The following is a 14,620-nucleotide window of genomic DNA, read 5'->3' as shown; positions in this document are numbered from 1 at the left end:
GAGTCACACCATGAGTTTCTGATTCATTGACCAAGTTTACCCCGAATGATCGGAGGTATTTTGCTGGGAGAGAGCAGCCTATTTAGGGCTAGTCTCGCCATTCCTGCTGCGGGTGAGATCGTGAGACCTTGATCGGGACTAGCTTCCTTGGCTGTTACAACCTCGTCAAGTATAAAATGCCGATCTATTATCCTCGACTTTTGCTATCTCATCCAACAAACATCTCTCAAGTCTTTCATCACTGCCAATTGTTCCCAAGCCTTTTATAATGGAGTTTGCCATGCCCCTTGAAGAGCGTCTGTCGCTCCGCCAAGAACTCATAGACTCAAACGACAAATTCATCCTCGACCTTCCGAAAGTTGAACTCCACGTCCATATCGAAGGCACTCTGACCCCCGAACTTCGCTGGAAGCTCGCCAAGCGCAATAATCAGACTCTGAAGCTCGAGCGCACTGGAACCGTGTACACCAATCTTGAGCAGCTTAGAGCCTCGTACTACATCATGGAGGCCCGTCCAGGTCATCAGATTGACAACGCGGAGGAGAGTTTCACTTTCTTCGAGGCTTACTATGGAGGATTTGAAGTTCTTGTTACTGAAGAGGACTTTTACGATCTTGCCATGAATTACTTTGAGCATGTTGCGGGTATGAATGTGCGGTACTGTGAGCCATTCTTTGATCCGCAGGGCCATACGCGCCGTGGCGTGGCGTTCAAGACTGTGATGGAAGGCTTCCGTCGCGCACAGGAGGAAGCCGAGAAGAGACTGAACGTAAGTAAATATGGCGCTGAATATTATGATTGCTAACAAATTATAGGTCAAGTCAAAGTGGATCATGTGCTTTCTGCGTGACATGTCACCAGAGTCAGCCTTGGAGACCTACGAGACTGTTCTTCCATACCGCGATATGGTCGTCGGAATCGGTCTTGACTCAGATGAAAACGATCGCCCTCCTCTAATGTTCGAAGAAGTATATAGAAAAGCCAGGAAGGACGGCTTCCGCATCACTGCCCACTGCGACGTTGGCAACAAAGACGCTCATAAACACATTAGCCAAGTTGTCAATGACCTTGGTGAAACTGGCGCCAACCGTCTAGACCACGGCATCAACGCAGCACAAGACCCTGGAATCATGCGCCGCATCAAAGAAAGAGGCATCGGAATGACACTCACGCCATGGGGATATCTTCGCCACGAGCCAGTTGACGAGATCTTCCCCAGAATTCGAACCTTGTTCGACGCCGGTATTCCGATTGCTATTGGAAGCGATGATCCAGCTTATATGGAAGATACATGGATCTTGCATGACTGGCTTCTTGTTAAGAAGATGTGCGGATTTAGTAACAGTGACATGGGGGCTTTGGCCAGTAGTGCTATTGATATGTGCTGGGCTGAGGATGTGGTGAAGGAGGAGATGGCAAGGGAGCTTGAGGAAGTTCTGGCGAAGCACTCAATATGAGTATCTGCTTTATTAAGGGAAATTTGATGAGAACTGGAAGCAAATGGAACACCTTGGCCAGTTTTCTTCCAGTGTCGGTTCCTTCATTATGACTTGTTGAACTTCGGACATAGTATGGATTTCTCCTGTAACTTATGTTGTTACCACAATCAGAAGGTTGCGAAGTATAATACCAATAAGTGACTATGTGTGGACTAGTAGTCGATTTCTGCATATATGATTAAGCTTTAGGTTTCGAACGCAGGCGATGATGGATGGGGACACGAGTCATTTTTGTTTAGTTTTGCCAGGTCAAGTGTCTTGCACCGGTAGCTATCCTCAAACAAATTAAAGTCAGTCTTATCTATGCTTTCGAGAAACTGGACTTTCTCGAACGCAGCAAAGCATGTCAGCCAGTCGTATTGCTTCTATAAAGTTAGGTTTAGATCGCACACAAGACGTCAACTATTAAAAGTATTCTCTGAACGTTATGTAACTCTTTCCATAAGTAGGTTTCCTATCTCCTTGATCCTCTCTTTCAACCTATCACTCTACCCACCTTCCACTCAGATTTATTCACACTCTCATCGACATAATCCCTATTGCACATCAAAATGTGCTGTGGCAGAAAGGATCCCACATCCAAGTTATCCGCGATCCCTCCAAGCTTGCGCACGCCAAACATAAGCTCGTACACGGAGGACCAGGAGCTTCGGCAAGACCGGATTATTCACAACATGGGCTGTGCCAATATGGGCTTGTCCGAAGAGAAGCAGAGAGCCATGGCGGAAACCTTCCATGATGGGATCCGGACGGCCAAGGATCGCGACGAGTGGTAAAGCAAGACTAGGTAAGAGATAGTTAATGTTGATCTGGAGATTCTAACACACTTAGTCAATCACAGATCGATACTCACCCTCATGTTTGAGGTGGTTGCTATCTTTGGGAAAACGGATGACTTCGTCGGCGTGAAGAAAGTCGTGGTATGATAAAGGCTTATGTGAACTTTGTCTTACAAACTATGATCTCAATTTATTAGGCATAGTCACCGCAAGTTTTTCACAAAAGGGTTTCTAACAAATCATCAGAGATAAATGCCTCATGACAATCTGGGTACTTATTTCCAAGCCAACCACGCTACGATCAGTTGTAATATGCCAACCACCAACGACAGCAACCCTAGCAGGACCGAAAGGAAAAGCCCTATAATAGCCACAGTCAATGCATTCCTCTCCGAGGTGTGTCTTTCAAACCACGAGACAAAAGAATTCGTCGGCGGCGGCCGCTTAACGACCTCATACAGCTCAGCCAACCGGGGCCCCCAATATGTAAAAAAGAAGCCATCCGGAATCGGTCTCACAAATTCCACCCATGTTGCCTCGGGGTCAAAACCATCCTTTTTGATCAATTTATTTAATAGCCTCATCGACCTCTTGTTTCCTATGCTCGCTACTGGAAAAAGAATGATGTGGATGGTAGCGAGTGTCTCGAAGAGTAGCCGCGGGGGCAAAATTCCCCTGTATCGGATCAGTTTTGTACCATATCGTGTTTGGAGCACCTTACAGTTTCAAGCTTTCCTCGAAATTGAGATTGAAAGCAACATCCTTCCACCGCTTCATCTGGCTCTGAAGGAACATGGTCTGGTGAAACACGTTGAGTACCCGGTCCTTCGGGTCGTAGAGCAGGTGGTCTATCAAGTTGTTGGTAGGCCGGATCTTTATCTTGTTCCTTTTGGCCAGTTTCCATGCCTTCAATGAGCCTCTGTACCTCTTTGCGTCCTGGGCAAGAGTTGAAACCAGATTTGGGGTGAAAGCCCTCTCCAAAAAGTCGGCAAACCCTTGATCCGGTTCCCACTTTACGCGCGTGGCGGCGACAGACTGAAATCCTTCCGAGTAGTAGTCCTTGGACGCACAGTTGACCATGAAGGCGGCCCTGACGACTGCTCTTGTTGCATAATCCTTCTCCGCGGGCCTGGCGTCCTGTCCAGAAAAGGCCGCGTTGAGAAACCCATTCAAGGTTAATGTCGGGTTTCTTTTGAGTATTTGGACGCAAGACAGGACATCTTTGTGCGACTTCAACACAGGATTCTCGATCTCAGCAATGGCGTCGCCAAATGCTGACGGGCTAAAAACTTCATTATAGTGCTTAAAGAATGCGCGGAAAATTGGGCTTGTCGAGGGGCTGTAGGTGGCGACGCCGAGAAGCTCAGTTGCGAGCATCTCGACTTCTGCGTCGTTGCAAGAGTGCATTCCGAAATGGTCTGTCAAGGCGGTGGTTCTTGATTGCACCATCATCTTTATGAAGGGACGCAAGTCAGAAATCAGCCTTGGCAAGCACAGCCACCACCAAACACGCCCGGCTACAGCGATGGTGTGATGACATGCAGGGAGACTAGACGCTATAGGTTGACACAGTAGGACTCATCTTACTGGATAAGACGTCTACAGCGGTTTCCCAAACCATTACTGCATGTGTGTTTTGGCCAGTTTTCCCCCCCTCCCCCGCAAATCAACATTTTCCCCTCGTTGTCCAACCCTCGAAGAATCTACCACTGGATCATCAACACCCTATACTTTGTTTCGTGCGTTTCCATACTCCTATGACGGTGAATGAGACTACAGTTTTTCGCGACTCGGACAGGTTGCTACACGTTCCGAGGAAGTTTAAAACTGTAGCGTCGACTGTCACAGCAAGGTCAGAATGAATCATCGACAAGTTGAGCCGAGTTGATCCTCTGACCTCATTAACTCTAGTATATTTCGCAACGTTCTCCCAGTACCCCCGGCACCCTCCCGAGACCGGCGCGTTTCCTGTGATGCTAAAACTCCACCACATAATTCGACTGCGCAGACCATTCTAGCAGAGACCGCTGATGATGTCGTTCTTCCAGATGATGCGCAACACCAAGAGCCAATTCCTATTCCGGATGAGCCGGAACACCAACAGGAAACCGGACCATTCCGAGATGCTGTCGAGCTGCCACACGTTTCACCCAAGATCTACGTATATCCCCACAGCGGAGGAGAAGTCAACGATGCGTTCCGGAGTCGCTTCCACGAGGTGGTGAATCTGTTCAGATTGAACACGGAGCAACATTCTCCGTTGAAAGCTCATCTAGAGCACATCGACTATGAGCTCAGGATGTGCGGAACTTCAATCCTCGAAGCCCATCCATCCATCATTGTGTTTTGTCGACCCAGCGAGTTCAGCTACTTGAGATCACTTCTCAACAGTAAACATCTCAAAATGCAGTATTGTTTGCGCAAGTCGTCTCCAAGATATTCTTGGAAAACTTGGGGGAAGAGCGCTGTAACACAACCTTCAGACACATTCAAGCCATTGTTCAATCTGTATTTCTGGAGAGCGCAAAGGCCGCGCATTCTGTACTCGCACAGGCACTCTATGGAGTCGGCCTCGGTACTCGTTGAGCCGGCTGAAGGTCCATATTCAAGGCTCACCATGTCGGGTAGTGTCGTCGCCGCCTCCTTACCAGGAGGGGGCCATTTGACTTCGACAATTGGTTGCATCCTCCAAGTTGATTCAAGGTTCTATGGGCTGACCGCTGGGCATTTGCTTCACCGAGAACGCCTGCATGGAACAAAAAGCCCTCAGTGTGGTGACTCGACCTGTACCGTTCGAACGAAGGACGCGCTACAAGGACCAGATGCGGCTTCAATTATCACACAAGCAAGGGCTAGTCTGTCGGATGATGGATCCAGCATGATTTCAGGCGTTGACATGGCCGAATCCGCCTACACGGCACATACATCCCTTCCAGACTCGGGCCTGAATCATCAGATTACCAATGATCTTAGCACTGACGATGACGATTTCGTAGATGATATCGACTACGACGACTTGGTAGAGAATGATCGGGACGCGCCAAGAGCAGTTGAAGCTTGTCAATTCCAACCCATCCTTTCTGAAAATGGGCAGGCGCGTAAGACCACAATCCTTGCTCCGTCCAGCTGCCCGATAATCGGCGCGTGCTGCAAAGTCCCGGATAATGATTGGGCTTTGATAGCCTTGGATACAACAGAGTCTCGGCTACCCAACGCCTTTTTTGACGCCAACCGCACGTCCGATCCAGCATTTTTCTCCAGCACTCCTGGAAGTTTGCCTGAAGAAGAGACTCCTGTCTTCATAGTTACTTCAAACCAAAGAGTACTGAGGGGGCTGCTGCAGCCCGTTCCGTCTTTCTTGGGAGGCATAACCCGCAAGGTGCAGGCCGAGTACTGGACTGTAGTCTTATCTAGAGGCGCAGCTTTGCACGCCGGGGACTCGGGAGCTATTGTCATAGGAGCGGGTAGTCCGATTCTTGTTTTTGGGCACATCGTGGCGTCCAATCCTCTGGGGGAAGTCTATGTAAGTCCACTTGGAGCTACCATGAGTCAGATCGCTGGCCTGCTGGCAACGACACATGTCTCTCTTCCAGAGCCACTCCCGCTGTTAACAGGTCTTGCGAGTTATCACCTCGGGAAGGAGGATGACTACGCTTTTGAACTGTTGAAATACCTGGATGAATGTATACAAGCAACTCAACAGACATCAGACTGGTCTTCACTAGAATCCTGGGCTTTGTGCTATCAGCGAGTTGAGCTGTTGGGGGCTGTCAAGGATAGCTTGCGAGTGGCGAAGGATCCTGCAAAGGTAAGCATGGCAACACGGCTTAATTTAGAATATGTGCTTATCGTTCTTCTGGACAGATCCGGCTTCTACAAAAGTTCTCGCCCGATCATTCAGAGAAAGTCCTAGGCTTCGACTTGGTGATGTCTTTCGAGGCGGAATCAACCGCTTTGTCGACGGCAATGAAGAGTAGAACATCTACTATCTTCACTGACAGCACAGATGATTCTGATTACGAGTTTGATACTGCACAACCAGCGATGATAACCCCAAAGGATCCTTGGGGTTGGCCCAGAAACACTCTTGATGCAGATAGCTCTGCTTCAGATATCGTACCTGGAATCTCGGAGCATGACTTGGACAGTGAACAGACTGGAAGAAAGAGCAAAGCTGATGAACGATTTGCAAAAGAGTCGCAGTCTCCAGAAGGAGCTGACCAGGCCGGCCACCTCGATGAGAATGTGGACATGGCTCAAGATCCTAGCGAACCATCTCAACAGAGTACCGAACCCGGTCATGCGCGGCGGCTTTCTATCGATGACGACATGTTTCATCAACACCTCTTAGTATCGAAAGCACGCCTACCGTCCGCATCTTCGGTCTGGACGACTAGGCCTTCCCACAGCGACATAGATGGGGGTCTAGGTGGAACACGAGCCCAAATTAGGGAACAGGAAATACCGCCTTTCCCACACGAAACGCTACCAGAGTACTACTGCGAAATTGATCTAGAAGGCGTCTTCATGCGTAAGATGGAAATCAAGAACACGACCAAGCGTGCCGAGAACCGCCAGTGGCAAATGATCTACGCTACTCTCCACGGCACGGCCCTGAACATCTACAACGTCAAGAAAAGTTGGCAGTGGCGGCTCGACAAGGACGGGCCCCATCACAATCCGGACAATCCGGCATGGATAGGCCAAGGGGACTTGATTAAAAGCTATAGCCTTCAGTATGCTGACTGTGGCATCGCGGCTGATTACAAAAAGTAAGTTGGGACAGCTTTGAGGCATCCTCAAGATTTAGCTGACATAAGTTCATCAGGAGACGCTATGTGATCCGGCTACGGGTAGAGACAGACCAGTTCTTAATATCTTCGGTCGAGCTCTCGACTTTTCTTGCGTGGCTTGACGGGCTAAATGCGGCCATCAGTGTTGCGGCACCCATGGAAGACTGGGACATTCCTCGTGACATGAGCATTCCGCGGATAATCCGTATGCAATGGCTTCAGGATCAAGAGCCATCGCCAACCCCCGATCTTGCCCAGTTGAGTCGAATCAATTCACCCCAATTAAGCACAACAGCCGAGAACGACAACGTCCCTGAAAGCAGTGAAACTACTGCAACGGGATTTCCCAACGTTGTAGCTGGCTTACCCCGACGCTGGGACTCGACTGGCTCGTCCCCAGACAACTCTATCCATCCAGTGACGGGGAAATGGGAACCGGAACATCAATGGTCGGTAGCCCACGACCTGCTATACGCCAAGCTATGCTACCCCAACCTGCTCTTCAGAAGCCCCCGGAAGAGCAATTTTATCATCTCGAATGGCAAGAAGTGGTATGTCGACTGGACAACGGGTAGGATGGTGCAGACGTTGCCACCTGCGTATGGATAACAGGCTGTGTTCCGTGAACTAAATTATATGTTTTATCAGCTAAATGTGATGTCACGTTATCTCAAATGCTATAGCCAGTGAACACTGCCATCTGCAAGGCCATCTAGGCACTGTGTAAATTGATACGAACTGAGTTACCTACTTAGGTATCATAACAAAAGTATTTGATGCCACGCGCGCGGGTAGTTGATAAGGTGACAAGATGATGCTTATTCATGCTCCAGTTTAACCAGAATAAGCAAATGGTCCCCCTGCTTATGGCTCGACGATTACCTGAGCATGGCTGACTAATGTGATATGCAATGAAACACCATGAAATGCACTTGGTCAAGCTGCAGTATTGGTAATGACGGATGCTGATATATATAACACCTTTTCTCCCAAACGACTCCAGCCATCAATACCATCATTCCACATTCTAACATCACATCATTCAATCTCACACTAACTACTCACCATCATCATGTCTTCTCCCATCGTTCTCATCTTCGGCGCCGGTGCCAGAGTCGGCAAAAGTGTCGCCCAAGCCTTCGCCGCAAAAGGCTACAGACTCGCTCTAGCTTCCCGATCTCAAGACCCAGCTACTTCAACCGACAAAGAGCTCCATATCCCCACAGACCTGAGCGACACAGACTCGGTCGTCAAGGCCTTTACAAAAGTCAGAAGCGAGTTTGGTCATCCTCACGTCGTCATCTACAACGGTTAGTGATCGTATTCGTTAACAAACTTCATCTAATTGTTTGATAGCTTATCATGGAGGGCCTAACGATCCCAACGACATTTTCCAAGTTCCTTTAGAGAGCTTCAAGACAAGCGGGGCAGTCAACATCTTTAGCGCTTACGCCGCAGCCCAGGAAGCCGTCAAAGGCTGGAGAGACTTTCCTAAGAATAGCAGCCCGACGTACATTTACACGGGAAACATTGAGAATGAAATACGCATTCCGTCGATTATGTCGCTAGGTGTTGGGAAGGCTGCGGCTGCTTGGTTCATTGAGGTCGCTGCTACTTCATACAAGGACCGAGGCTTTAAGTGAGTATACTAATGAGATCTCTGCGAGAAGCAATGCTAACAGTAAATAGGTTCTATTATGCTGATGAGAGAAAGGAGGATGGAACGCCGATGTATAGTGGAGCAACCGCGGAAGGTCATGCTCAGTTCTATGTTGAGCTTGCTGAGGGCAAGGAGCAGCAGGTTTGGCAGCAGACTTTTGTCTCTGGGCAAGGTTATAAGAAGTTCTGATTGGTAATACATTTCAAGCATGGACTACTAGTATAAGATCTCTCTGTCAGTTCGATTAAACACTCATAATGCTCATAAGTGTACAAAGAAATCACTGGTAGTAGTTCTCGTTCAACGGAGTGTATTTATAGTTAAGAGATATATACTTTGAAAGTACAGAACTGGTAGCTTTCCCAACCTCCACAAGAGGCGCTTCAAGCACCTTATCAACACCTTATCCAACATCCATCCATCCTCCATAGTATTACTGCCTCAGTGTAAATTCGAGGCCTCGATGATAAAGCGCTTAGCAAGACTTGACGGAAGAGTACTTGCAGGCCTTGCTGGGACCAGAGCCAATCTTCTTGGGCTCCTTGCCGGGAACGGTACCCTCGTACTCAACGCAGATCTCCTTGACGGAAGAAGCGCAAGTTCCAGTGATGGTGGAGATGTCACCCTTGTTGGAGTTGATGCCAGTGAGAACCTTTCCGTTGAAGGCCTTGACGTTCTTGACGACAACGTTGCGGGTGCCCATCTTCTTGCAGTTACCGCAAGATCGGTAGAGCTTACCGAAGTCGACAACAGTGAAGCCATCGATGGTGACCGTTCCGAGACCGTTGTGCTGGATGACCTTGTCCTCAGCACCGGTAGCACCACCGCCCTTGATGAGAGCGTTACCGTCGCCCTTCAGGGAGAGAGCATCCTCGCAGACCTTCTTCCACCAGACGTTCTCGATGGTGCAAGAGCCCTCGCAGTGAACACCCTCGATCTGATCAGCGCCAATGATGACGTTCTTGAGGGTAGCGCCATTCTTGAGGATGAAGACGGCGTCGGCGTCGGTACCCTCCTCCTGGCCAGTACACTTGACGCCACGGCCGTAGGTCTTCATGCCACCATCGAAGACGCCAGAGATGGTCTGGGCCTTCTTGTAGGTGACGGAGCCCTTGGAAGCGGGAATGGGGAAAGAGGCGCGTCGCTCGAGGGCGCCCATGGTGTTGGGGGTGATGTTGCCCTGGGGAGAGGCCATGGTGGCGGAGGCGAAGAGGCCGGCGAAAACGATGGAGAACTTCATTTTGATGGATTGGTTGGTTGTTGGTTTAAAGACGAGGGTGTTTAGATTTCTTGTGAGATTGTAAAAGAGAGGATAACCACCAGGGCTAAAGAGTGTAGAAAGTTAGATTGTAAAGAGAGACTATTGAACTGCAGAACGAAAGGGATAAACTTGAAGGGAGGATCTGAAGTCTTTATAGCACAATGTCATGACCTTGTAAGCGTCATGTTTCAGATCTCATTCAAGGGTGTTGTTGACAGGAGACGTCCTCTGATTGGAGGAATATTATTCGCACAGCGAGAGCATGTCACCCATCGACCTAATCTAGAACGTGTCACCCTGAAATCCATCTACCTGTTTCTCGGATGGAGCCGCAGGGAGAAAAACATACTAGCAAGGATTATATACAATAAATCCCCAGTTCTTTGTGTCAGTCAACGCGTATTCGGTGCGCGGACAGTAGTTGTTTTGCATCAACCCCAATGCCACTAACTACCAGCATACTAAATCGAGACATCTGATCACGATAAGACCAAAAACTCAATCGCAGTAAACCTAAACAGTGACATCGTCCGATGGACAGGGCTGAAAAGGAACAGGAGCTAACCCCAGTTCTCGTTCGCCGGAAATTAGAGTGGAATCATGACAGGTGGATATTCTTTTTTTTTCGGACATGGCTAGCCCAACAGTGGTCAGGATACGATACACCAATTTTACGCTGCCCATGTAACTTGAGTTTAACTCCCTTTAATTTTTAATGCTTAAAAACAAGCTTCATTGGCAGTGACAGACAATTGTGGCTCTTGTTTGTGAAGCGGGCTAAGCTTTTTAGATTCCATATACCATAACTGAAACGCAGACATCGTATTCAGCTGCTAGTCTGTGCGCGTGCTACAAATTAAGGGGTCTGTCTGCCAGGTGAATTGCTCCAGAGGCTTGAATGGGAAATCTGAAGCACTCGGCTTGTTTATTCATTCCGAGTTCCGATATCCGTGGGTATAATAGGCAGTTGTTTGGTGATGACTCCATATTTCACTATGGATTTTGTGGTGGCAGCCCATATTTCGGCCTTTCGATTTACGAGGGCATGTCACTATTTTATCTCCACAGAACAGAACAAAATTCTAAGCTTTTCCTTTGCCGACGGGATTGAGAAAAGTGGTGCTGCGTGGGTCAATTGGCAATGGTCGTTAGGAGCTGAGCTCTTAATAGTTTGGTTATGACCGTTACCCTAGAGCCAGTCATAATTAGAAGGTTGATGGAATTTTCTAAGCAATGTCTAAGAAGTCATGTAGTACAGAGGGAGAATATAGGAATTACGTAACTATTCAATTTAACTTATGCTTTTCCATGGAATATTATTACTAAAAGTATATAATTCTTTCCTCCGGTTCACTTCAACAGGCCGTAATTGCATGTCACACTTTACGGAACAATTGCCCAAGAACCCACGCCCCATGAGATTGACTGTGTTGATGAACCCCAATAATAACATCCATACTGATGGGCTGCTGACGCAGGCAACATGACAAGCTCCACGGCACATAGTAGTGATTAGACCCCAGAAGGCAAGATATCCATTGCTGTGCCTCTTCTATACGACCTCTCATCTAATCAATCTGCGCCCCTCATCAAAAGTAGAGGCCTGTTCTTGACTTGTCGGGGCGACGTGGTAGACCCATAGACCGAGAATTATGGACAAATTAGCCCCCAAGCTTGAAACACGCCATAACATCATCCCTTGTTCACGCTGACTGGACTTGGCTAGCCATCCGCACACTCACGGAATTTACCGTCTTGTCCCGGACGTGTTATTCAATCGATCGATGGTTTACGGGTGGAGACATGGATCTTCGGGGAGTCGGGTGTTTCGCTCGCTGTTCTCGGCGTAAATCGAGACGAGAACGCAGAATAAGTGGAGGTTAGGCGAAGTTGGTGATGTTTGAATGCATTATTTGGTTATAATTCTGAAGATCGATATGGCGAGTTTTCCAACTCCGTGCCAAGGTGTAGAAGCGAAACAAGACGGTAATGTCTCACATTACTTGCAGTACTTTTCTTCCAGTCGTCCAGACTGCCGAAAGTTTATGTCCGAAGCTGCAATGCAACGTGTTTGCCGTATTGGATGTCCACCAAGGAGGATGACAGACCCCAAAGACAAATATATTGATGCAGGGGATCATAAATCCCTATTCGTGGACTATAGGACTACCGGAATATCAGCAGACAAAGCCTTGTAGACCATTCAGATGAGCAGAAGATTCTCAAGGACGCGGTCGGACCTGATCAATAATCACCACCTCGGAAGTCGGGGGCTATCCGAGCTAACAGCTAATCTCTCCCAAGAGTCTCCCGATAAGCCGGAGGAAGAATCCCCTCCAGAGCAGCCTTGATCTGCAAAGCCAACGTCCGCGAGTGCCACCGATGTTGCTGCGTATAACCTCCCATGACCCAGTAATTGTCCAGTCTCAGGTGTCGCTTCCACATTCCTCGTATTTCGCCCTCAGCGTCAATCCCCCACGTTGCGTCGAGACGATCAGCAATTTCACGAGGCCCAAGGATCTTTTCCTCACTGGCTGTGTGCTTTTCACCTCCCAGAATCTCAGCGACTACGGACCGAACGTCACGATCTGCGAAACCGGTACACCAAATCACGGCATCCGCGGCGGCCGAGCTTCCATCCGAGAACTGAAGACCGCTCTCAGTAAACGCGATTGGTTCGACTCCTGCTTTGACGCTGGCTTTGCCCTGGGCTACAATGTCAGTTCCACCGACATCAATGTAGTGCCCACCAGCTCTCTCAATCAGATTAGAAAAGAGCGCTTGCTTAGGGTCTGTACTATCGAGTACAGGAAATCCAGCTCGTCTAAGAGCAGTATAGCGATCTGGCTCTTTGGACGCGAGCATTCTGAAGAGGTTTCGCGCAAGTTGACCTTCCACCGCGGATGGAAGCATGAGAAACATTCTGTCGCCGCGTGCGACGTCAAAGTTGTACGCGCCTAGACTGACGTCGTTGCAGATATACTCGAACGGGCAGATGTATGTTGGCGATCGCACGACCATTGTTGGTTCGAGACCAGCTGCATGGCAGTCGCCGAGGATATCGAAAGCCGTGTTTGCTGATCCTATGATGAGGACGGACTGTATATGTTAGACTGTATGACTGTGGCAAAGCTTGTCCACCAACCTTGACGCCTTGTTCGAAAAGTGCTCTTGCGTTTTTGTAATCCGACGAGTGGATGTTGATCCCTTTGTAGACCTCTGAACTTGCAATAGTGGGAACATACGGCTTTTGCGAGGAAACACCCGTTGCTTGGACTAGTTGCTTAGCAGTTACTGTAATCGCTCCAGTAGGAGTTTGCAGTTCAATTGTCCATTTCTCACTTGACCTATCGTAAACCGTCGACTGAATCGTTGTCGACGTAATGGCGTTGAGATTAAATGACGCGACATACTGTGCCAGGTGATTGGCCAGTTCATCCTTGCTCAGACGGTGAAGGCCCCGGAGTTCCTCTGGGTAGCCTGTACGTGTTAGCTGTATCCCCGTCTCTATGGAGGCCCTGTTTAGCTCACTCATGTACGGCATGTCGCAGAATGAAGTTGGCACGTGAAACTTCATGTAGTCGTAGCGTTTGGCCCAGTTATCGCCAACACGGGCATTCCGTTCAGCCATGATACTCTCGACACCAAAGGTCTTGAGCCGAGCGGCGAGAGCTGCAGCGCTACAGAACCGTTAGTCAGAGAAGAAGTTGGCACGATTAATTGACTGACGCGTTGCCGCCACCAATAATGAAGACGTCGGTATCAATATCTGCCATACCATTCAGGTTGCGACCGGGTGCTTGAAGTAGAGATTCGTCTTCTGGATGAACATCGAGGTTCTCAAGTTTGGTGCTCAGAATCCAGATCCTCCACTCAAGCTTACCCTGGTCGCTCTCGACCGGGAGGAGTACGATTCTTGCACTGCATGAAGCTGCGGGCGATACCGTTCTAAACGACAACGCGACGTCAATGAATTGCTAGAGTAGAAAAAGGCAATATTAGTCTTGTACTCAAGAATAAAATTGATTCTTTTCAAACGTACCAGTACAGGTGTCGCAGCGACAAAAATCACGCTCTCCATGTTCCATCTCATAGAGAAACCTCTCATTTTGTTCGTTTCTAACAAATTGGCGACTATGACCGAAGGAGTATAAAAAGTTCGCAAATGATGAGTAAATGCCAATGCATCTTTCCAGTAGGCTTGATCAGCGAAGAAGCAGTCTTGAAGAGCTTGGACATCGTTTTCTCTCAGAGCATCGTGGAATGCCTTGACAACGACCGTGGCTTGGTCTGATGGATCGACGTCTTCGAAGGATATCTTTCCGACGATCTTCGGTGGAAGGACAGGGATAGGCCGTTCGTCGAAGAGCTGGAGCAGACTTGCGGCTGGGGGATAGGGCTCAAAAACACTGTCTTTTAGGTCATCGTCAGAGAGTGTGACTATCGGGGCAATTGACTTACTAGCTTCCATTTTCTGACAATACGAAGTTTGTAAAGTTGGCGAAATACTAATACGAATTGCGGGGATGCGATCTATCGATAATGTAAGACTGGTCCAGCGGAGAGTATAAAAGTGGACGATTATACGGTATGGCCAGAGACGATGTAACGACGGGCAGCCTTATATG

The 14,620-nt window shown here is 48.6% G+C and overlaps 7 protein-coding genes; 4 read left to right on the top strand and 3 right to left on the bottom strand.

The window, feature by feature from the left end:
* Nucleotides 1-268: 268 nt before the first annotated feature.
* On the top strand, nucleotides 269-1,457 carry FFUJ_14345 (related to AAH1-adenosine deaminase; the record flags this gene model as incomplete). XM_023578433.1 has 2 exons in its annotated part: nucleotides 269-769; nucleotides 816-1,457. The coding sequence occupies 2 exons, from the start codon at nucleotides 269-271 to the stop codon at nucleotides 1,455-1,457; spliced, it is 1,143 nt and encodes a 380-aa protein (XP_023431244.1).
* A 593-nt stretch (nucleotides 1,458-2,050) lies between these two features.
* Nucleotides 2,051-2,364, top strand: FFUJ_14346 (uncharacterized protein; the record flags this gene model as incomplete). XM_023578432.1 has 2 exons in its annotated part: nucleotides 2,051-2,271; nucleotides 2,331-2,364. The coding sequence occupies 2 exons, from the start codon at nucleotides 2,051-2,053 to the stop codon at nucleotides 2,362-2,364; spliced, it is 255 nt and encodes an 84-aa protein (XP_023431243.1).
* A 631-nt stretch (nucleotides 2,365-2,995) lies between these two features.
* On the bottom strand, nucleotides 2,996-3,685 carry FFUJ_14347 (uncharacterized protein; the record flags this gene model as incomplete). Its single annotated transcript, XM_023578431.1, has 1 exon — nucleotides 2,996-3,685. The coding sequence occupies one exon, from the start codon at nucleotides 3,683-3,685 to the stop codon at nucleotides 2,996-2,998; it is 690 nt and encodes a 229-aa protein (XP_023431242.1).
* Nucleotides 3,686-4,035: 350 nt separating this feature from the next.
* On the top strand, nucleotides 4,036-7,680 carry FFUJ_14348 (uncharacterized protein; the record flags this gene model as incomplete). XM_023578430.1 has 4 exons in its annotated part: nucleotides 4,036-4,130; nucleotides 4,190-6,086; nucleotides 6,143-7,050; nucleotides 7,107-7,680. 4 exons carry the CDS (start codon nucleotides 4,036-4,038, stop codon nucleotides 7,678-7,680), a joined length of 3,474 nt encoding a protein of 1,157 aa, XP_023431241.1.
* Nucleotides 7,681-8,143: 463 nt separating this feature from the next.
* FFUJ_14349 (uncharacterized protein) lies at nucleotides 8,144-8,920 on the top strand (the record flags this gene model as incomplete). XM_023578429.1 has 3 exons in its annotated part: nucleotides 8,144-8,381; nucleotides 8,428-8,710; nucleotides 8,761-8,920. 3 exons carry the CDS (start codon nucleotides 8,144-8,146, stop codon nucleotides 8,918-8,920), a joined length of 681 nt encoding a protein of 226 aa, XP_023431240.1.
* Nucleotides 8,921-9,206: 286 nt separating this feature from the next.
* FFUJ_14350 (probable pectate lyase) lies at nucleotides 9,207-9,971 on the bottom strand (the record flags this gene model as incomplete). The annotated part of the gene is made up of 1 exon (XM_023578427.1): nucleotides 9,207-9,971. One exon carries the CDS (start codon nucleotides 9,969-9,971, stop codon nucleotides 9,207-9,209), a length of 765 nt encoding a protein of 254 aa, XP_023431239.1.
* Nucleotides 9,972-12,281: 2,310 nt separating this feature from the next.
* On the bottom strand, nucleotides 12,282-14,463 carry FFUJ_14351 (probable flavoprotein involved in K+ transport; the record flags this gene model as incomplete). XM_023578426.1 has 5 exons in its annotated part: nucleotides 12,282-13,091; nucleotides 13,138-13,472; nucleotides 13,524-13,672; nucleotides 13,722-13,969; nucleotides 14,035-14,463. 5 exons carry the CDS (start codon nucleotides 14,461-14,463, stop codon nucleotides 12,282-12,284), a joined length of 1,971 nt encoding a protein of 656 aa, XP_023431238.1.
* Nucleotides 14,464-14,620: the final 157 nt, after the last annotated feature.

This window comes from Fusarium fujikuroi, chromosome FFUJ_chr05 (assembly GCF_900079805.1).
Source record: "Fusarium fujikuroi IMI 58289 draft genome, chromosome FFUJ_chr05".
NCBI lineage: Eukaryota > Fungi > Ascomycota > Sordariomycetes > Hypocreales > Nectriaceae > Fusarium > Fusarium fujikuroi.
Note: the sequence above shows the minus strand (reverse complement) of the source record. Positions and strands in the feature narration are given on the sequence as shown.